The sequence below is a fragment of the Anopheles arabiensis genome, chromosome X (genome assembly GCF_016920715.1).
Source record: "Anopheles arabiensis isolate DONGOLA chromosome X, AaraD3, whole genome shotgun sequence".
NCBI lineage: Eukaryota > Metazoa > Arthropoda > Insecta > Diptera > Culicidae > Anopheles > Anopheles arabiensis.
In genome coordinates, this window is record NC_053519.1 from 5,247,635 (window position 1) to 5,269,903 (window position 22,269).

At 45.1% G+C, this 22,269-nt stretch overlaps 1 protein-coding gene across 12 annotated transcripts in view; it reads right to left on the bottom strand.

The window, feature by feature from the left end:
* LOC120906064 (leucine-rich repeat flightless-interacting protein 2) overlaps window positions 1-18,829 on the bottom strand; it is a 31,572-nt gene extending 12,743 nt beyond the window's left edge. Inside the window, exons 1-4 of one of the 12 annotated variants that reach the window (XR_005740010.1) lie at window positions 18,518-18,829; window positions 16,522-16,706; window positions 16,041-16,243; window positions 12,043-13,694 (exon numbers count right to left, since the gene is read on the bottom strand). Coding sequence is in view for 11 of the 12 variants with exons in the window: in XM_040317470.1 (XP_040173404.1) it covers window positions 12,043-12,423 (381 nt within the window). In the remaining variant the exon portion in view is untranslated. Of the gene's footprint in view, window positions 1-3,922; window positions 4,643-12,042; window positions 13,695-16,040; window positions 16,244-16,521; window positions 16,707-17,255; window positions 17,275-17,295; window positions 17,426-17,776; window positions 17,908-18,167; window positions 18,382-18,517 lie in introns of those variants that run through there. The other 11 variants (XM_040317470.1, XM_040317469.1, XM_040317478.1 and 8 more) reach the window with 11 other exon arrangements.
* Between the last annotated feature and the right edge of the window lie 3,440 nt (window positions 18,830-22,269).

Below are 22,269 nucleotides of genomic sequence, written 5' to 3' on the forward strand. Positions count from 1 at the left end.
ACTCTCCGACATGCCTCCGACCCAAAGCTCGATGCTTATTTACATGCTCTATTAACTCTCTTTGCGTTTGCGACTCGCTAATATGTGTAGTTGTGTGTCTTCCCTTCATCTTCTTCTGTTCGCTATTACATGCCCATGCCCATGGGCACTTTCTACCGGGTGCCGATATCAAAAAGGGGAGTTCGTGTTACTGAGAGGGCCACCACCCTCGCCACTAGCGCCTCTGCATTGGGAACAGCATTTGCTAATCGGAGCGAAGAACCAAAGTACCACAAAAAGGGCATTAACTTCGCATTGGCATCGGATGAACGGTGCCAATGCAAGCCTAAGCGTCTGATCTCATCTCGCGGTAAGCGTTTCCCCCCTGAAACTAGGTGAAAGTGAAATTGACTAAACGACAGCTTACTATACCGTGTTTATATGAGTGTGTGTCTATAGCAACTAGTTTAGCTGCTTGGGACGAGTTTGTTAGCCTAGGAAGTGAGATTATGTGACTCCAAGTGTTTTTGCATATCATAACCACTCTCTCGGAAAGAAGAGATCATAACCACGTGAATGCTTATTGGCAGGGTTTCCCTGCAATATCGCACGACTGTGGGTGGCATCTACACGAATCAAAGAGCGTACTGTAATACCCTTCAGGGTTTCTTATGCCTGTTTAGGACACTGCAGTTCAACAATTCGAGAAAGAGTTGCTTTGTGTTGGGATAAAGAAAGATCCCCTTTGCCAATGCAGTGTTACAATGTTTCTTTTTCTTCTTGTGGTATCCAACAAACCCCAACCGTATAGACAGTTCGTGCTAGGGGAAGGATTGTTTCAAATGGGAATAAAGTCACGTTCGATTTGATAGCCTTGGTTCGCCTCTATCTTACTGGATACTCGATCCCAGTCAGATGATATTAAATCCCACCACGTTTTCTGATCTACTATTGGTCTATTGGACTATTGGAACTATCTTCTTTTGATCAAATATTGGTTATATAAATGACACAACTATCAACCATGGTAATATTGGACTTTGCAATATGTCAGATCGAAACCGTAGCCTATCAGGCCTACTAAATAGCGTTCGGCATTCACTCAAACGATAGCGATTCTTCAAATACAAATAAAAACTACCAGACAAAGATATTCCTAGAGCCAATGCTTTACAAGGTTTGTGCGAGATACGCGAGATCATTCACAGCTGTCACCCATCCAATTATTTCTTGAAAATGAAGATCTTCTTCCAATCTTGATCTTCCAAGTAAATCTTTGAGGACTGATATTTCAGATATCACAGGAGATTCAAAGATTCCTGTAGCTTTAGAGCTTTGTGAATTTTGAAAAGATTCAAAAGTCTCTCATGCTTTAAGAGCCTAGATAGATTCATTAATCATTGTTTTAAGATTTTTCTATTTGCAGGGTGGCCACTCGAATCAGGATTTTCAATTCCCGGTTTTTTCCCGGTTTTTCCCGGATTTTTTTGGAGTTTTCCCGGTACACTATGCTTCGCCTGCCGGATTTATCGATACTTCAATTCCAAATTGGTATGTCATAGGTATTCAAAAATCGTTATCTAGAAGATGGTAAGTAAACACGGGCATTACGGGAAAGGTGGACAATTGTCTTAAAAACTGGATATAAGTTATTAGTGAATTATTCAACAATATAATGTCCAATCTGGAGGTCTGACAACACATTTGAGAACCATTTTTGGCATGATTTCTATCAAATTTGTACAAACAAAATTTCAATCGTGCACTCGTTTGTGGATCTAATTTGGCTACTATGGATCTTAAGCTATTTAAATATTAATTTCTGTATATTTTCGGAAGTTTTATATGAGCAAAATACTGATGAAACAATGAAAAAACCAGCTTTACAAATATTGCATTTTGGTGGTTTAGCATCATGACAATAACGTGTAAAGACCCCGTGGCATAGATATTTTTCATCTGCTATCAATTGTTGATTAACAGATGTCATCACACAACCTTAAAAAAGGATAACCTGAAGTTATGGACCAACCAGCCACTGAAGAAAGCATACAAATCTGCGAAGAACGGATTTCCTGTTAAACAGGAGCCATGCATTATGCTGTTACTCGCACGACGCTGATGATGCATCTCACGAATAGATGCAGGAGATTTCAGTGGGTTTTTCTTAATTTTGGGACACTTTCTTGAATATGTTTTACGGGAAGTGTACTTTATGTGATAATAAAACAAAGTAGTAACGATCGAACTGCAGAAACGACGTCACCTCAATCATCAGTGCCAGCCAGTGTGGGAACCCAGTCACCCGGGCGGAATGAAGCTACAGGCCCGGAACCAAAATGCAAAATGCCAATGTACAGGCGATGTGTGATTGAGTAACCTTAAAATTGCTAAAAAGGACAAAAAATATCAGTTATGTTCAAAAATTGGGATCGCCCACTAAATCCACCGTTAAATTCGACACGACCGCAACTTCACGAGAGTTGAATAACAAAAGACGAGTGCAAGGTAGAACGAATATATGCACACCACACCCGAAATATGCAAGAACCGATATCGGTGAATGTAAGTATTGCACCAGTGCGAATGAGAAGTATAGTACATCTATTGAGTACCATATGTGAGAAACGGAAAATGTTGTCCTTACACATTGGTGTGATGTTGCTGGCCTGTGGTAAGGTAACGGTTAGAACCTCACCGCATGCGATTTTGCCGCATGGGGCAAGAAAAGAGTTTTCTCAATTTTCTAGCTTTTCAAGGTATTATTATGATATTTTGTTGTTTCTTTATAAAGATAATCATTACTTGATATGATTTCAGACATTTGACATCTGAAATAAAATCGCTTGCGACGATGCGGCAATATCAAATGATTTTGATTTTGCCGCATCGCCACAGGCGGCAGATTCGCAAGTGCTGTCATTGACGTCAAATCCCATACAAAAGCTTGCGGCAAAATCGCATGCGGCTAGGTTCTGGCCGCTGCCTAAGTTGGGAACAATATACAAAACATCCCATTAATTGAAAATGCACTTAGTACGATGGTTAACAGTGATAGCCAAAGTTTGTGATAATTTCCCGGTTTTTTTGGAGAATTTCCCGGTTTTTCCCGGTTTTCCCCGGATAAATAAAATTCCCGGCTAATTCCCGGCTAATTCCCGGTTTTCCCGGTTTTCCCGGTTGAGTGGCCACCCTGTATTTGTTATGTTTGTCTCTTGATTGCACTTCACTGCATAAGCGGATTGATTGCATTATAGATACATAGATTACATAGACATAGATACGGATTATTACAGTGGTTACTTTTGGTGGTTGTAGATATTCACAAATCTTTTGAAATTCAAAAATCTTGAACGACGATATACGCATTCTCGGAAATTTAGAGATTTCAGAGATTCACGGTTCTTTGTAATTAAGGACTCTTCATAGATTCATGGTTCTTTAAGATTCATAACTCTTTAGAGATTCGATTTGAGATTAGAATCACTCATCCATCACTGAAGATTCATGTGAAAGAATATTCATCATCAAGCACAGCACTTCAGCAACAGCATCATGTAATATCTTTAAATTACTGAACCATAACACCTACTTCGGGACTAAATCATGTCATGCGTCCAGCACAGATCGCAGAGTTTGAGATTCTGGTGTATGAACTCTCATCCCCTACACATTCCAGTTGCAAATTATGCATAAAACTAGGGGAGAACGAATGAAGTACGCACTCGGATCATGCGCCTTTCGGGCGGCCGAATTGTCAACACGTGCAGTGCAACACAGCACGGCGCTAATTTTAGCCCACACGCCGACAAACAACGGAGACGTACATAAAAAATGAATAGTGCCCCATTCGTTGCCAAAACACAAACCCCCACCCTCCGCCTCACCCCACCAGAGCCTTGGCTTTTGCCATGCTTTGCCCGTTTTGCACACTGTTACTCACGTAGCGCCAGGTTCCCTTGATGGCTAATCCTTTCGGCTGACCGGCAGCCTCCAGCTCGAGACAGTCGCTCAGCGACGGTCCGCACTGGTGATGCTGCACCACCAGCTTGCTGGCGAGCGACGTTTGCTGCGGCTTTAGCTGAACCATTTTTTGGCTTCTTTTTCCTCTTTTGCTGCTGCTTCACGGAAGAGCCTTTTTGATTGAAGATTGAACTGGAGTTCCAGGCAAACACGCTACAGACACGTGGTCCTTGTGGAGATGTTGTGCGAATTTCTACCAACTTGCAAGTGTACTTTTCATCCTAAAAATGCGTGACGTTCGATCGGCTCGCTTTAATTTCCGCTTCCACCCACCAAAACACAAGAACAAGAAGCCTCTGCTCTACCAAATTGTGTTCCACTCTTTGCACATCACACACCACACACGTCGCAAACGCACCAAGAGCTGTGTTTCACGCACGCGGCGCATTCGTCGATTAAGCCAGCCCTCTCCGCACGAACTTTGAGCTTAAGCACGGCCAACGCGGTAAAGCAGCTGACAACAACGGCACGGCCTATATGCGCGTACGCGGCGACGTTGCGCAGCATCCGCCGATCGGTGCGCGTCTCTCGACAGGGACGACGGAGTTGAATGGTAGCGCGCGCGTGCGGCACGTTCGGTCAACCGGGAGTGACTGTGGCCGACCCACGGTTTGCCGATTGGCTTTTCCACTTTCCCCCGTCTACAAGGGCGAAGAAGAAGCAGGAACAAAAAAGAAACACTCGCCGATGCGCGCAAGGAGATGCATTTCCGTTTCGAGCCGAGCCCGCGACGACAGACAGATCGCCCCCGGGACGGGAAGACGCTGCACGGAAAGGACGGCAGACGAGCGTGATGCTCTCTCTCTCACTCTTTCTCTTTCGCGGTGTGTCTGCGGTGGTGTGCGATGCGGATTTTGTTATTTTTGGACATCCGTCTGAATGGGTCTCGTGCGGCCGACGCTACCGCGTGTCTTAACGTGCCAAGGGGTGCCGTGCATCCGAGCGGCACAATAATGCGTGTGCAGCATCTTGGCAGGGAGGGTGAGTTACTTTTTTTGTTGTTCTTTTTGGCACTCTTGCTGCATGCACACACAGCACGGGAGAAACGAATGCAACGGCATCGACCTTGCGCTTGGCCGGCCGGTACCAAGTGAGGCGAACGCTGCTCCGGCTCGAAGGACTAAAATATGCAGGGTGTTTCGCTAATGTTGCGAATGCGAGAAAACGATATAATTTTCTACTACCACTTCTTCTTTTACAGTCGTTAGAAGCAGTAGTAGTAGAAAGTTATATTTTTTCTCGCATTCGCAAAACTAGCGAAACACCCTGCATATTTTAGTCCTTCGTGCCGGAGCGTACGACACCTCTTACCAACAAGTTGTTGATTCTAGTCTCGTACGGAATGAATCCTTCCCCCGCCACACCCCTCTTCATACGTAGGAGTGGCGGTTCTGTACAGAGGTGTGCAAATTGAGCATGAGTGAGTGATTAGAATCGTTTAAATACAGTCATTATCCGATATACGCTATCGTACGGGACCGAGCGCAATTGCGTATCTCGAGTTTTCGCGTATAGCGGATTCCTATGGAAAAATAGTTTACACTACCGGTTCGAGGGTTGAAATATATCGCCACAGAGTTTTGCATAACAAATTTAATGCAAAATGCATTAAGAACATTAAGGCAATTCAAAAAGAGCATAACATATTTCAAAGAATTAAAATATTTGCAAAAAAATGGACGCATGGAGCTGTCAAATTTAGAGGAATCGTGTACTGCGAATTCGCGTATATTGAGTATCGCATCTCAAAACTATAATATTTAATAACCATCCAGAAGCAAGATTCAGAAACCCAAGTCAGAGCAAGAGGAAGAAAATTTAGATTATTTGAACTGAGAGAAACTTAATTACACTCACAAGGATCTTTTTCTCTCCATTAAACGAAAAATAAAAATAATAATAATAATAATAATAATAATAATAATAATAAATAGATTTTGTACTATTTAACACAACATAAAATATTCTTAAAACCCATGGCACGATCAAATGGAAATCAAATATGTCAACGAAGCTTCTCCAACCCTGCAATTGAACCATCGATTGCTGCCGGATTGTCATTAGAAAGAAGGAAATTTAAAAAAAAATGTAACATTAATAATTACTCCGGAAACTAGATCAATGTACTGCACTTTAAATAGAACTATTTTGCCCCCGCTCCGCGCAAAACCGCCCGCGCCCGCATCGCATCGGTCCAACCGTCCCCGACTCCGCCCGACACGTTAAACACAAACTGCACGGGCAGTACGTGGAGGAGCAGTACAATTGTCGTGCGCGGAGGGATCACCGACACCATCTGTCAACGGGAACACCGCTGTCTGTCCGGAACCGGGGATCGCGCGGAACAAACGCACGTCCAGGTCAAGCATCGGGCGCGGTGATCTATCTTTAGCGCTGCGAATCAGACGCACCCGCGATCGGCCGTGTGCGTGTGTCTAGCCGCCGCGTGTCAATGTATCACACATCGCGTTGCACGCATTTGGATGTTCCTCTTTCCGGTGGTTCCATCCCCCCCCCCCCCCCATCACACAAACGGCAGACAGATCACTCACTCACTCACTGCGGTACATGCCGATTGATGAGGCGAGGGCGCCGCCATACGTCACCCAACGTTGGGGAGTCTAACGCAAGCCCCGAGGGTTTGTTCCGAGGATAGACAGAGCATTCTTAAGCATTCCTTTGTAGTCTTTTTTTTTTTTTTAAACAATCCGTAGCTTCCGTTGGTTTGGCCATGTTTTCCTTTCTTTTTTGCGTAATTGCCCCTCGGACAGGCCAAGGCAGAACAGGACGCTGGAGTGGATTGGGGAACAGCCACAGAAAAGTGCAACATAAACACGACGCAGCGTTCAGCATACGGGGAGGAGACGACACAGGCCACAGGCGCACGGGCGCAAACCATTCCTTCTCGGAAGCTGGCGTTTTTCTTGTTCTATGCTGTCCCCTGAAGGGATGGGGCGGCAGCAGTGGTTTTAATTTTAGCCACTTTTGCCGTAATGGCGTACCAAGGGGTCGTTGATGTCGTCGAGCGTCGGAGGCAACACTGGCGCAGGCAGAAAAAAACCCCCCGTGCGCCCGCCAGTGTACGTGACTCCGCCGGTTTGGGGGGATTTCTGGAAGACGGCAGCCACACATTCCAAAATCCGTACTTCGGAACCCATTGCAACTCATTTCATAATATCCCTGCGCAATCGGCATCATCGGCAATGGGTCACACACCTTTTTCCCGGGCTTCCGGGCCCGTGAGGAGTCTGACACACGAGGCGGCGATGGGCATTACTGCGTCACTGAAGCGTGTCGCCGGGGGAGAGAGAGAAAGAGAGAGAGAGGGAGCAATTACAAAGCATTTTCCCTCCTCGTGGTGGTGGTGGTGGGTTGCATTGTTTTTCTCGTCCGGGAGGGAAACATGTCAGTCAATCGTTTTCCATCCCGACTCTCGGGCGCACTCACGCATCTGCGCGGCTGGAGGAGGAGCGATACACGTCAGCGACAAATGTGACAAAGATCGATTGATCGTTTGCGCGAGACGTGTCTCGTCTTCGGCGGAGGGGGATATTCAGTGGTGTGTGGGAAGCCGCCCCGCGAAGGGAGAAAAACGGGAACCAAAGGAAAAGACAGCTGAGCCCCGGCCGATTTGATGCGAGTTTTCCGGTTCCGCTTTGGATTTTCGCTGCACTACTAGGGGGGGACCAGCAGTATTCAACCCCTTGCTGTGCTTCTCGGGTACGAAGTTGCCGCTGTTGCTAGGCCATTTCAGGGTAGCCCGTGCGCCTTTAGCAAACCTATATTTCGTCTCGCTTGCCTACTAGGGCCTGTTCTCGGGTTGCCCGTCCGACGACGTTCGGGGTAATTTGTAATTCTTCCGCTCGCGGCGTACAACGCATCCGTCGGTAGGTTTCGAACGCTTCGCGTGCTCTTCAACCAGGCGAGCGAGCCGATACTTCCGGCTTTTTGTTTTTTTTTTTTTGGAAGGTCGCACTTTTGTTCCTACAAAGAACAAAAGTGTTAAAACGAAATGACTAAGTGCGGGGTTGTTTATTTAATAGTCACGCATTCGTCGTCGCTCGCCGTTGCCTTTAAGAAGATCGGTTGAATCGATTTGAATTGAGTTTTAATGCTGCAGAGTAAGATCTCCATGAAGTCGATTTCATTTGAAACTAATACGAAACATTATAAAATATATAGGAACAGCACGTTAAATTAGTGTTGTCAAATCAAATCTCCAATCGAACCTTCGAAGACTCATGATACATCAATTCATAAAGATCCTTTAATCTTCAAAGATTCATGAATCTCCAAAGATCCATTAATCTCTGAAGATGAAAGATTCTCCGAAAATCCACGAATCTTTAGACTTCTTGTAATTGGCGTAAACGTCCTACGAGGACATATGCCGGCCAATACAGGACGTGTTATTGAGTCGTTCGAGTTGACGAATGTACCACGGGACCGCCCCAAATCTTTACCGAATCTTTAGACATTAATGATTTACAAGATATTGAATGTGGTCCCTTGGATACAGTCGTCAACTCGTACACGGCTTATCAATATATGCCCGTCATGGGTTCCAGTCTCGAATGGACCACCTTCTCTCCGTAGCAAGGACTGAATATCCGGGGTGCTTCTTCTTTGGCACAACAACCGCTGTCGGTCAAGGCCTGCCTGTGTACCCACTAGTGAAGTGAGCTTGGCTTTCAGTGACTTATTGTTACCATAGCAGGGATAGTCAAGTTCTACGTATGGGGGCACGGTCTATTCGGGACTTGAACCATTGAACCGGGCATGTTGTTACGTCGTACGAGTTGACGACTGTACCACCAGACGAATATCTGGTTACGTGTGGTAATTGCTAAGAAGTCAAGAGAGCCTGTATATAGATTGACCAGATTCGTGGCAGGTCGTTACGCCAAGTAGAATCTCAAATGGAAAGATTCTTGTATCTCAGATTTATTGAATAATTTCAAAGATTCAGACAGACTCACGAATCTGAATCAGATACATCCAACAATAAAACTGAAATAATCAACATCCCGTAAGTTCATGAAGTGAATACCATTTACGGTTAGCTTACAAGAGACAGTAAAAATGTGGAGCTCATCTTTTCCTTTTGCCAAGAGTTCGATACTTGTTATCAATTAAATTTCGTGCGATACGACCAAGGTACAGTTCTTATCAGATGATGCAAACATCCGGTAGATCGCATGCAACACCTTTTTTGCCAAACAATTTTGTTATCATTGCAAGCATGCAAATGACTGTCCATTTTAGGCCTTAAGCTAGTAAGCGCTCGTTGAAAGATTCAATTGGAGTTCGATGCATTCTCCTATAACCGTTAAACATGCAACAGCATTTATCACAACTATTTACCAACAACAAAAAGCCAGCCCATTCCTCTGTCCGATCAAAACCAACAGATGCTTACCGTCCCGCGAACGGTAATTAAGTTTTCAACCAGAAAACCCATTTTTCAGCGGCAATAGAACGTTGAGTAAGAATAATGGATAAAGTCATCCAACATTATCTTTCCCCCCCCCCTTCCCCCTCGTCCACAATGAGTGGTGAAAAATCGTACATTAAATAAAGTTCCACCCCGGGAGACCTTTCGGCCCGGCAACGGCAGCCGGACGCGAGTAAGCCCCAAGTGTCCCCTACCCCAAACCCGCGGTAATGGCGTGTAATTTTTCTTCCCAAACGTTCAACACGATTACCGGGCCGGGTCGCTGCGCATCGCCCCCCTCTCCCAAAATCACTCCCCGATCGAACGGAGACCATTTTCCCGCGTTACTGGGGCCGATAATTGCTGTCACTCGGCGTTCTCGCATTACCCCCCCCCACGCCTCTACGCGCCTAAAAACCAGTTGGAAACCCAAATCCCGAATCTATAAAATCAATTGCATCGACGATGTGGCGATGGAAGAAAGTGAAAGGAAAGACAAATAAACGATCATTACCGTCCGACGACAAAGCCCGCGCGTTTTCCGTCTGCTTATTGTTGTTGTGCAGGCAGCGGCAAAACAGGGACCGGGGTCCGTGCCCGGACCAGTAGTAATGGGATACGGAGATCACCACCAGCCCCTCCCCGCGCTCCCGGGGCCAGTTTTCCCGCGGTTCAGAAATGTCAACGCACCCCGCCAGAACGGGAAGCGCACGGGGCAAAACCACGTGTTCGGTGTACCGACCCACACAGCGATGAGCGCTTGTTTCTCCCAACAAGGAGGAAACATTTTTAACGAGCTGATCCAATTGCGCGCCGTTGCCTTCCAATTGCAGCCGAGCCGACATAAAAACTGCATTTAGCGTGCGCGCACAGGCAGGGCAGAGCATGTGGGCGCAGCTGGAACACATCCGCCCCACACACGCACTCTCACACACACACACATACACTTCGGTTGCTGCTTCTTGGTCCATTAGCCCGGGGTTTGCATCCGGTTTGCGAGGGCAGCGCGTGTTGTGTGCGTGTGTATTGGCGGAAGTTTTTGGGTGGAAAGCCGGCCTAGGGTTTCTGGCCACTATTGCTGCTGCTGCTGCTGCTGGAGACGTTCAGGCGGCGGCCCCATTATCGGTCGGGATGACGAGAGTGGTCAATAAAGTTCTCGAGATGACATCATACATTAAACGGACTGGTAAGACCTATTATAGTGGTTAGAAGTTTAGCATTACGTTTCACAGCTTCATACAAGTACATCCTTTCGTTGTTTTCGCTTTCACGCTACCTCCAAGGCTTCTCCAATTACACCAGTGCTCTCCATACTTTGTTTGATCACGAACCTCTCCCTTCCATTGTCAGTGTTACCTAATTCATTGATGAAGCCTTATCATAGCTCTGATCATTAGACCTTAGTTCTATCATTTCTAAGTGTGATGATCCAGACCATTGTGTACCATTTTAGATTCATAGCCAATATTTTGATGTTCTGTCTTGATAGGTGCTTGTGCAAAGAAGATATATTCTTCTTCGTTAGACTCCACCTGGTCCAATTACAAGACTATCTAAAATATCCAGCACCCAAGATACACAACCTCAGAGCTTTTTTATTTGTTAGGATCACTCGAGGACACGCCTATTTTATCAAGCATCCCGGCATCCTCCTAAGACTCGACCCCCAATTCTGGGTACTCCTCCACTAGATCCTTAAAGCCAGGCTACAAGCTGCATGCTTCAGCTTGTAGCCTGGCAGTGGTGTATATTGCCCATGCCATTTTAGATTTCTTAATTATACCATAGTTCATACGACATGACTCAAGACTGACATGCCTGCAGGACAGCATTTAGTTTCCTATATAGAGCAAGGCTCCAGGATTAGTAGTGGGTTTAGTTGGTAAACATCTGGAGATGACTCCCATCCGACTCAGACAATTTCGGATCCGACTCCCGAAGGTAGATATGTACGTCTAGCATTATCCGGAGTCGTTCGTAATCATCTGGAGCAATCCAGAGTCGACCGAAGCCTTGGAAATAAAGGTCTTGACAAAGCCTTCGACAAAAATCACAACGAAATGAAATCCCTGCTCACAAACACATAGCACCGGACGGCTCCTGGTGACTCTGGACGGCTCCAGATGCCTCCGGACGCATTTAGACGACTCCGGAACTAGTGGTCCGGAGACGACTCCGAAACTAGACTCTGGGCGGAACTAGTGGTTCTAATATTTCCGGAGTCAGAATCAGTCTAACAAATGTCGGAGTCTGCTCAGAGTTGTGGTTGCGCTCCAGAGAATACATCGTTATCCAGGATCTCCCTTCGTCTACTGTTTTTCATCTCTGTAGACGTTCAATAGTTATAGTAGTAACACTCAATCGTCGCTTTGGATGATCTTTCCAAAAAAAAAAAGAAAAGAGAAACCTAAAACCCAATTCCCAACCCAAAAAATATCTTGCCAGAGAGAATGACTGAAACTTGGAAACCCCTCCGGTTCATCTAATGTGTGCGCCGCTTCGAAAGCGAACTCCTTCATTGTCTTTAAACGCAACAAACGAAACCATCCGTGTACCTATCAGTGGTCGCCGGGTTGCGGAGGGGTTGTCTGCCGTGTACGACTTACCTCCTTTGCGATCTGATCGAGCGCCTGATCTTCGGCATTGATGCGCGAATTGCCGCGACGCCTGCCGCCGGCACTCGGGCTCTCCATCCTGCCGCCGCCTGCTGCACCACCGGTGGTGTGTGGCGTCGTGTTACTCGTGTTACTACTGTTGGTGGGGCGTTTCTGTTGTTGCTCCTGCTGATCGAGTAGGCCAAGAAATGACGAAATGCAAAAGATAAATGTTGAAGTCGTGTGCGCTGGTGGTGGTGTTGCTGTTGTTGGCGCTGGTACGCCGCGGTGTATGGCACCGGGGCCGGTTGATGGTGATGGTGGTGTTGGTGCACGAATACTCTGCACGGTATGGGAACGACTGGCGCACGCACCCCGCCAGTCCAGTAACATCCGGCCCGGGGGAACACAGGGGCCACAGGAAAAAAAAAGCACACAGGCCGCACGCGCGCGTTGCGAAATGCGAATTTAAGAAATGCTCTTCGGACCGCTCTCCGACGTTCGATTCCCTGTTCACATCTGTGTTCACATCTGCGGCACAACAGCACGGGCTCGTCTTACGTCAACAACAAACAAAGAACAACAACAACGACGTCGAAACATAGAACAAACCGAAAACCCAAATACACACTGCTGGCCATGTGCGCGCAACGGAACGCACGCTCGGGTCAGTTAGTTGCTGCGGGTTAACTGGTTGCCGGTGTGCTGCATTTTCTATACTTAGCAGCGGGCAGTGGCGGCGGGGCACAGGGAACCGCACAGGGGATGTACTATTTACTCAGCACGCTGGCGTCGTGCGGCCGGCGCAGGCCATGATCACTAGAGTTGCCCTACCGGACGGCCTGCAGTTTGCGCACTCGGGACACACTCTCTCTCTATCTCCTCTGTTGTTTTGCAAATTGAGGTTACACACATACACACAGTACGCACGAATTTGTTGCTTTTGTTTATGCCGCTCCTATCGTCTGTATTTTTTTTTTTTTTTGGAAATTGTGTTGCAATCAACGGGGGTTTTAACATTTACATCAAAGAAGAACAAAACAAACGGAAAAAATGGGAACTTCTAACCCTGCTCAGATTCAAAACCTATATCACAACGCTTTCGGTGGCGCTAGCAGGGCGAACGCGGCTGACTGCTTACTGGCTGCGCAAAATGCAAACTTTTCTAAAATATAATACTTATACTAGATATATATATAAACACTGTACACGCTTTTTCGTACTATAAATTGCACTTTCAATTACATTAATACGCTCATAAATACACACAATTACACGCGCACACTCAAACACACACACAAACGGGACACGGCAAAGCGTGGGGCTGGGGGGGTTAGAAAAAAGTGTGTGGTGGTTTGGGGCGTTCCGGCTCAATTTTACATCGTATGATCACATTATACGCGGGTGTACGCGGTCGCCGGCGCCGGTAGAAGTGTTTTGTTGCTTGCACTTGCACACACTTACATGCCTCCCGTTGGAGGGACGGAAAGCGAAGCTGTAACAAAATAATCAATCTCTGTCCCTTCGAGCCAGGTACGCTCGGGCTACCCAAAGGGGTCTGGTTTGCGATCGCGCGCGATGATGTTCCGGTTGCAAATTTGCGAGCTCAAACTGTTGCAGGAGGGGCGCGTTTACAGTCCAGCGGCAACGACACGTTCACACATCTGCACACGGTCGCGCAGCACAGTGGCAAGTTTGTTGTTTCGTGTTTGCAAAAGCGGGTGTTGTTCCAAACATTTTGCGGGCGTTCCGGGTGTGTGTGTGTAAAGGGGCAAGGATGATGATGATGTTGTTGTTGATGTTGATGGTTCAATGTTGTTGTGAAGCGCGTGTTGCACAAAGGGCCGCCGAGTATTGTTTTTATGAAAGAAAGAAAATATGGGAAAGAGAATGAGTTTTAGTGTAATTCCCTGTGCACGATTGCGAAGTGCTGCTGCTGCTGGCTAGGGGGTGCTAGTATGGCGCAAATGTGATCGCGGCTGCTAATGCTAGTGTATGATTTGCAACACTGTTTCCGAAGGGTGTGCAGCAACATTTGGTCGATTTGAGTTGAGTTGATGCGCTTGTACTTCTATGATTGTTTTTTCTTGTACTTAGAAAATATGTAGTTTAGAATATAATTGTATTATTCTTTAAATACTTATGTTTATACAACAATATTGTAAAACAGAGGTACAACTTCTTCTTCTATTTGGCGTAACCGTCTTACGCGGACATGCCGGCCTATACAACAGGCTTTCGAGAGACTTTAGACCGAGAGACCGGATATTCAATCCTTGTACAAGTAACAGAGCTACAAGTATTGATCAAATTACAAATCGCCATGTTGATTTGTGCGGCGTACACCTCGCAGACTTCTTGTTTTGATCATGGACACATTTTGCACAAACGTAAATCGATCGTATTTTTGAGCACGTGAAACATGCGCTCATTCACAATTGGTTTTAGTCGATTTCAATTAAGCATAAAATAATCGATTCCACTTCCGGAGTAGGATTCTGGGATCGAAATCGGTTACGGAATCAGAATACGCAATTTGCTCCGGAAACGGAATCAGGATCGACTCCATAAATTAGCACCGGAACGAGAATCAGCTCTTGCATTAAAATAAGAAGTTTTCTGAAGCGAATCGGGAACCGGGAATCTTCATGAGAATGAATCGTGTTGAAAGTAAATTTTGATTCTTTGTGGCTATCAATACGTAGCATCCAATTGGACCAATTGGACCAATTGGATCTAAACGCCTATCCGAAAACTTCGAAGCTAGCAGGAATCGATGCCGACGAAATCTTCATTTTTGCCATCACTAGTTAGCAACGATTGCTGTCCGGTGGCTTGGAACGTAATGTGTTACAGCAGGTGCTAATTTGAACTTTCAATTTGCAATTCTCAATTAAAAGCGTAATTTCTTCTGAAGCCTCTCTGGTATAATTTTATGATCGTATTCATTGCTTTTCTATTCCAACTGAAAGATGCCAAAGATATTGCTACCCGTAGAAATTAGTCAACGCTTTATTGTAAACAGCAAAAAATTACTGCATTTGCTAACTTTATCCAAAATTTAAAACGAAAATTAACTTTATCCATTTGTTAACACATTTAAGACACGCGACATTAAATTACGCGCAAATCCTTCAAATAAGTACTAGGCAAAGCACAGACAAAAACATTCAACAACCACAGTATCTTGCATAAAACATATTTGGACTCCTACATTTTGATTTTAACGATAAGTTTCACTTTTAGGTGAAATACAGAACAACTGATAGAACAACAAAAAAAAAAATCTTTTAGTGAGAAGCTGCCTTTTCTGCTTTTGTTAAGGAATTCTACAGAAAATTTATCTTCTTTTAACGTGTATAAAGACACCCTCCCTGAAGAATGATTTGATGGTTTTGGAAAAAAAAGAAATTACTTGCACGATTAATTATACAAAATATTGACCATTTTGTTGTTGCAACGAAATTATTCACATAATAGATCATAGCATTGCTCCTCACTGTTGTTTTCAAGCGAATTACGAATTATACCATCCTGATCATTACAATCTACATAAATTACATTGCAGCGAAAACTTTAAAGATCATAACGACTTCCTCAATCTTATTTTGATCGTTTTTGTTTTTATCCAAAAGGGTCTCGTCGTCCCGTTAAAATAACTTCAACATTTAACAGACTTTTCGTATTTCGCATACATTTTAAGCACACATTCAAGACCAAATACGACCAAATGTGACGACCCTCCTAAAGAACCCTTATTAACAACTGGATGATTATTTGTTTGCGCGATTTCTTAACGGTTATTGCTTAAGCACCAATCAGACACTTTATCTACAATCAAACAAAACACAGCCAAAACACGGCAGATCTTTTACTTTACGTCTCGATGTTGTTAAATGTTACTGCGGGAGGGCGAAAAAGACAAAAAAAAAAACAAACAGCCTACGAATCGACACGCAAATATTTTACCACCCACCGCGGTGTGGGTGTGTGTGTGTGTGTGTACGTACATTATTACGCTTTCTTCGATGACCCATGGTACCACCGAAGAAGGGTGGGGGAGGGGGGGGAACCGCCTGTTCGAGTACAGTAGGTTTAAAAACTTTAACACGCGCTGCTCATTCGTTTCATGGAGAATGGGTTTTTGCCCATCCGTGGGGAGGGGTTTCTTTAGCAGCGGAAAGGGACGAACGCTGTGGTTTGCTGGCCACTGCTGGCACCCGTCAGTATACGTACCCCAAAATTTGTGAATGATGAACAACAACGTAAAAAAATAAAATAAATAAACATCCAGCAACCAAAATTCAAAATGCCATATTGTGATCGTCGTCGTCCGCGTTGTTGTCGTCGTCGTGGTCAGTTTCGAAAACGATGCGATGCGTGACATTATTAGCAACATGAAATGATATTTGCAAAAAAAAACAAAACCGGAAGAAGATGAAATTAAAACGTTAACACCCATACCACCCTTTGCCATCGTGTCTCGCTTACCTCGTTTGGGCGAAGGGCACTGAGTGCACTTTTCGCAAAAGGGAATGCTCTTTTGAGTTGTTGGGTGTGTGTTTTTTTTTTAATATATGCCGCAAATTTCCCCCTTTATCTAAAACGCAGCTGCGGCTTTATTTCTTCCGTCCCGAACGATTTTGTTTTCGAATATGTGTGTCGCAAATCAAATCCTAAAAAGAAAAAAAGAAAGAAAAAACCAGGATGAGAAGAAAATGAAAAACTGGTGTTAATGTTTGCATTCCATAGAGGAGAAGGAAAAAACCATTTGCTTTTCACACATATTCGCGTAAAGGTGTCAAATGGTGTCGACCACGACACGGGTGGGGGGGGGGGGGTGGAACACGATTTTATGGCAATTGATTGTTGAAGAAGATGGGGGGCGGCGGCGGGCGATTTGCTGCTGACTCACAGGAGACTCACGCTCCCCGCACACACACACACACACACACAGGCGCGCGCGCAGGGACCAAACACCCGGTCAAATAAAAATATTCCCGAAACAATTGAAATAGCCGCTTCCCCCCTGCCCCGCTCTCACTCTCTCTCTCTCACTCTTCCCCACACCGCGCGACACTTTCTGTGCGCCCAAGACGGACGATGACGACACCGACCGACCGACCGAAGACGGGGCCGCGACACTGGGGCCGGTTTGGTTGAGGGGTGGACAAACATTGATCGAAGTGTGTGTGCTGCTACTGTACTGGCGTGCGCCAGCTTACGTGTTTGCCAAAAATGCGGTAAGAGGTAGAAGCGACCAACCCGCACTTGGTGACACCTTTTGTGACCACTGCACGACGTCCGAACCGCACAGAACCCGGAACACAATCAGATGTTTCGGCCGCTCGGCTGCTGCTGCTGCTGCTGCTGCTGTCCACCCCGTACGTACGCGGAATAGTGGTGGTGGAGGAGGAGGGGTGGTGGTGGTGCGGGCAACAGCAGCAGTAGTAAAAACACACACCACCAACACTACACTACAGCTTCCGATGTACGCTACGGTTTGGCACGTGTGCGTGCGTGCGTGCGTGTATGTGTGCGCGCATGTACGAGCGTGTTGGAAGCTGCTCGGTGGCTCGCACTGCGTGCGTGTGTGTGTGTGTGTGTACGAATTTAATGTGTTTTGTAATGATGAAGGGGACTTTTTTCTTTTCTTCTCGTTACTCTGTCTTTTCATTCCATTTTTCTGTCAACTTTTACATTGCAGAGAGAGGCACCACATCACGGCACCCTACCAATTGCTCACTTGCGGCACACCAGCTCAGCCCTTTCACAGGACACACACACACACACTCACGCACAGTAACAACCACAGTTTTCTTATCGAGAACCTTCGCCTGTCTTCTTACTGTGGCCGCTTCGCTTTTTGGGCACAGGAAAGTACAACCCAGGAAACGGGCACGGCTTTTTATCACGATTCTAAAACGGTACACACTCACACATACGCACACGTGCGGGGCGCGCATTTATTCGCCTATTTTTTCCTTAATGTTTTTTTGATAGAAGAAGGCTCCGCGGATTGCTCGCACGCTCTCTCTCTTTCTTTCTCTCTCTCTCTCTTTCGCTCTTGCACACATACTCCGCCCAGAGTTAGTGGACAGGGTTTTGTAATGAAAAGTTTCACCTCCGAATCTTACTTTTTCCGCTGCGTCCTTTTTCCCCGGATGTTGCCGTGCTGGGGCCGCAACGATGGCAAGTGGTTTTTTTTTTCCTTCTTTTGCCTTACCCTGCTTCAGCCGCCGACTGTCTCTTCAGGCCCGTTCTCATTCCATCTGGCGTTTGCAGAGTGCACAGTGCGAGCGAGCGAGCGAGCGAGAGAGAGAAAAATTGCTCCCGAGCTGCTGCGGAGAGGTTGATTGCACAAAAGCTCTGGGGGCCTCTGTTGGCCTTTCGACGAATGGTTCCTTCTTTCTTTTTCTTTTTTTGTCTTAGTTTCTGGCCCGTTTTTTTTTTTTTAACTGAAATCACTGCCAAACGGCCAACTTACCCGTACGTTCGGCACGTGTGCGCGAACGTGAGCGAGGAAACACGGGACGAGAGCGACGACGGTACGCGCAAACACGGCAAAAACAGATGCCCGTCCGCGAAAATGGGTTCGATCTTTTCGTCGCACACCTTTTTGGGACTCAGGTCATTTAGGTTATGATTCTGCCCACAAACACAGTTGCGCGCACACACACACACACACACACAGGCGCAAATGTACGGGCCGCCCGTACGCAGTTACGCACACAGCTGAGCAGGGCGCACATTGACGGCGCCTGGGAGACGGTGGTGTGCGTGTGGTCGCCCTGCGTGTACGACGGGTGCTTGACGGAACGCGTACTTGACGAAAAGGTTACTTGACGAAGGGCGGCGACGGTGCGGTTCGAGCAGCTGGACGAAGTTCGAGCAGCCACGCAACGGCAACGGTCACTGCTACGAGCACATCCCGTGAGGTTTTTAACTAGCTTTTGTCATTTAGAATTACAGTGGAGCGCCGTTTATCCGGGTACATTTTATCCGGCTTTCCGTTTATCCGTGCTGTTGAGAAATGACAGTTCAATACAAAGGTGACATTGCGTGATGAGGAGGATATTTGAAAAAGCGGTTATAAGAGCACATTGTCATGACACTACCAACACTATACTTCATGGCAAATTTCAAATATTCTCATTGGAAAAACATGAAATTAATGATAATCGGGTTATTTTTATAAAAAAATTAGAAAAATTTTCAGAACCCAATCAGTAATTGGTGATAAAATAATCATTTGACTGATTATTCGTGTTATTCGCTTATCCGGGCGAGGTCAATTCCCGAGAAACCCGGATAAACGGGATAAAGCTCTCCTCCAAGCTATGAAGCTCAACTGGTTGGGGTATCCCACCAACAGAGAGCGCCACCAGCTTTTTTGCTATTTTTAGAATGCATGAGTCGTTTGCCGTCTGCTAAACGAAGTCTTTCTATATTCCGTTTAGGTAGAGAACTTAAGTCGTTTAGAAGCCGTTTAGTGGTCGTTTAGTGGATTTGTGGCACTTCCCAAGCGCCACAGATTAAGCTTAAACGACTGGAAAATTGAATATCCATAGTAAAAAAATGAAAGCTCCACAGCTTCATTGGTTTGATCAAGAGATGGCGTATTAAAACTCATCATTATATTGCTATCCTTTTCTTGCAATGTGTTTCGACAAGTTTCATCTTATCATGACCTATATAGCCTTCTAACTTTCTGAGCAAAAATCTATGTAAATGGTCGTGTGGTCAGTTACGTGGGTATCAACACCAACGACCATTACTCAAATCTCATTCGCCTCAGAGCTGGTGGTTTCCGTCGGAGTTTAGTATTTAAACAATCGTATCGCCGTTCTAGTTCTAGTGATGCATAACTTCAATGCGAAACCATACAACAGTACAGAGGAAATGAGAAAGCTCTCCTCCAAGCGATGAAGCTCTCAACTGGTTGGGATATCCCACCAACAGATAGCGCCACCAGGTATTTTGCTATTTTTAGAATGCATGAGTCGTTTGCCGCCTGCTAAACGAAGTCTTTCTATATTCCGTTTAGGTAGAGAGCTTGAGCCGTTTAGAAGCCGTTTAGTGGTCTTTTAGTGGATTTGTGGCATTTGGGTTGGGTCTGATCTAGTAAAACCTCAGCGTACATCAGGTTGGCATCAAGGCTTCATAAAATGTGATGTTATTGGACTGTGAAACTTTAATTTGGGATTTGACAGCCAATGTCAGAAGTGTGATTTCGTCGTTCAAAGGAATAAATTTTTTCCGATTCCATTGAATCGTCACATACGATTTTATCTGTTCCTACAAAACCTACAAAACCTATCTGTATACAATCTGAAGTTTATGTTTTATTATCGATAAGATATTGAACTCATTCAAATGATTGCAATATTGATGAATATTCACAGCACGTCAGATAAAATCGCATCTGCCGGAGCACTGACACCAACCTAAGTGCTCGAATGTCATATCTCATGCATGATTGAGGATTTCAAATGAACAGTTCGCATGTTTCATCCAGAAAGGTTTGATACCGTTTAAAATATTTTTTTTCTCAATAATACGAGAAATTGCACTAATCTGAGCAACAAAAAAATTAATTAATTTTGAGCTGCACGACCGTTGAGCATCAGCTGCCACTATCGAAAGAGGTTGAAGCGCATCTGTCAAATTACAGTTTGACAGTCAATACAATTTCGCTGTTTCTGCACAGCAGTGCGATAATCGCGATTGCGAAAAGCTCATGCAAAATTGCATATTAACAAACAAATTAAAATTATCCAACATAAAACATAATCATTTTTATATGCGATTTTTGCAAACGAGAACAATTAACACATTTTGAAATGTGTTTTTTTTATGTGCTCACTACAAAGTGCAATTTTCGGTGTTTTCTGAGTCATCTTCTAATGTGGGCAGCATTATAGGGGTTTCCTTATAATTTTCTAATGTGAAAAACATTTTTACAGAGTTCTATGAATCAGTTTCCAATTCCAACTACATTTTTGACTGTTTGTGAGATATTTTTCAACAGCTGTCAAATGTTGTATTTACATTTATTCGAGATCTTACACATGATTTATAACAAACTACAATCTGGACTGAGTTTGACAGTTCTTTGTGATGTGTTGAAAATCAAGTGGAAGAATTGAAATGTTATTGTGATGCAAATACAATAGGTGACAATTCAACTCAACAGCGCAGGACACTTTTTGCGATTCTTCGGTAGTTAATACCATGATCTTGGCATAATGCTTGAATACGTTAACTATACTCGGGACTAAGGATTTTGATTACAGTCTGTTCCCGAGTTACGCGGTTTCTGCGTTCGACATAACATATAAAACCTTTATTCCCTAATTATACAATACTAGTCCACGGGCCCTTGTTAATCCTATCTGCCCTAGCTCAGCCGCACGAATGAGAAATACCCACTGCATGCACTATCTCTCTCAATGTTCTGGTCAGCGACCTGTAACTCACGCACATCCTTCCACGCCCACATCATACGGAAGCCGTCGACTGCTATCGCTGAGTGGCACACCCAGGTGGACAGAATGGCTAAGTTCGATCGGACCACAACAAGAGCGAAAGAAGCTAAATTGGTTTATAAATACCTCAATAAACAAGAATCGATTCCGGAACCAGGGACGGCTCTGAAATTGGTTCCGGAATTGGAATTGATTACATCGGCCTGGGAATCACAATCGGCTCGGGCTTCCGAGTCTCCATCAGCATGGTCGATTTACAAGTACATTTGGATCCCAAACGCCTAGTCTCATGGAGACGCCGAAACCGGTCAATTCTGATTTCGGAGCCGATTCGGAATCTACTCCGGAAGCTGATTTTGGATCTATTATCCCGAATCGATTCCAGAAAAAAAAACCTGAGCTATCCGAAATGTTTCCACTACTAATCAACTGATTGAGCCATTTAGACCTCGATTGGGAGTCGTTTAGAGCTTTGTGGTGCATAATTACAGTTGAGTAGAATGAAAAGGTCATGTGAATTGTGGTATGATACACCAGTTTTGATATTTTTGGAATACTGTTGACGATCCAGTTTAGTGTAGGTAAGAAATCATCTCATTTCAAGAGTCATACTTGGGCTCGTCCTACTTTAATGTGAAGGCTCTGGGAGAATTTTAATAGGTTTGAATTCTCGAATGCGCTTACTAATATTTAATTCTCAGACTTTTGGTGGCTTCTTTTTTGGTGTGCATCTCTAAAGGTTCCCATTCTA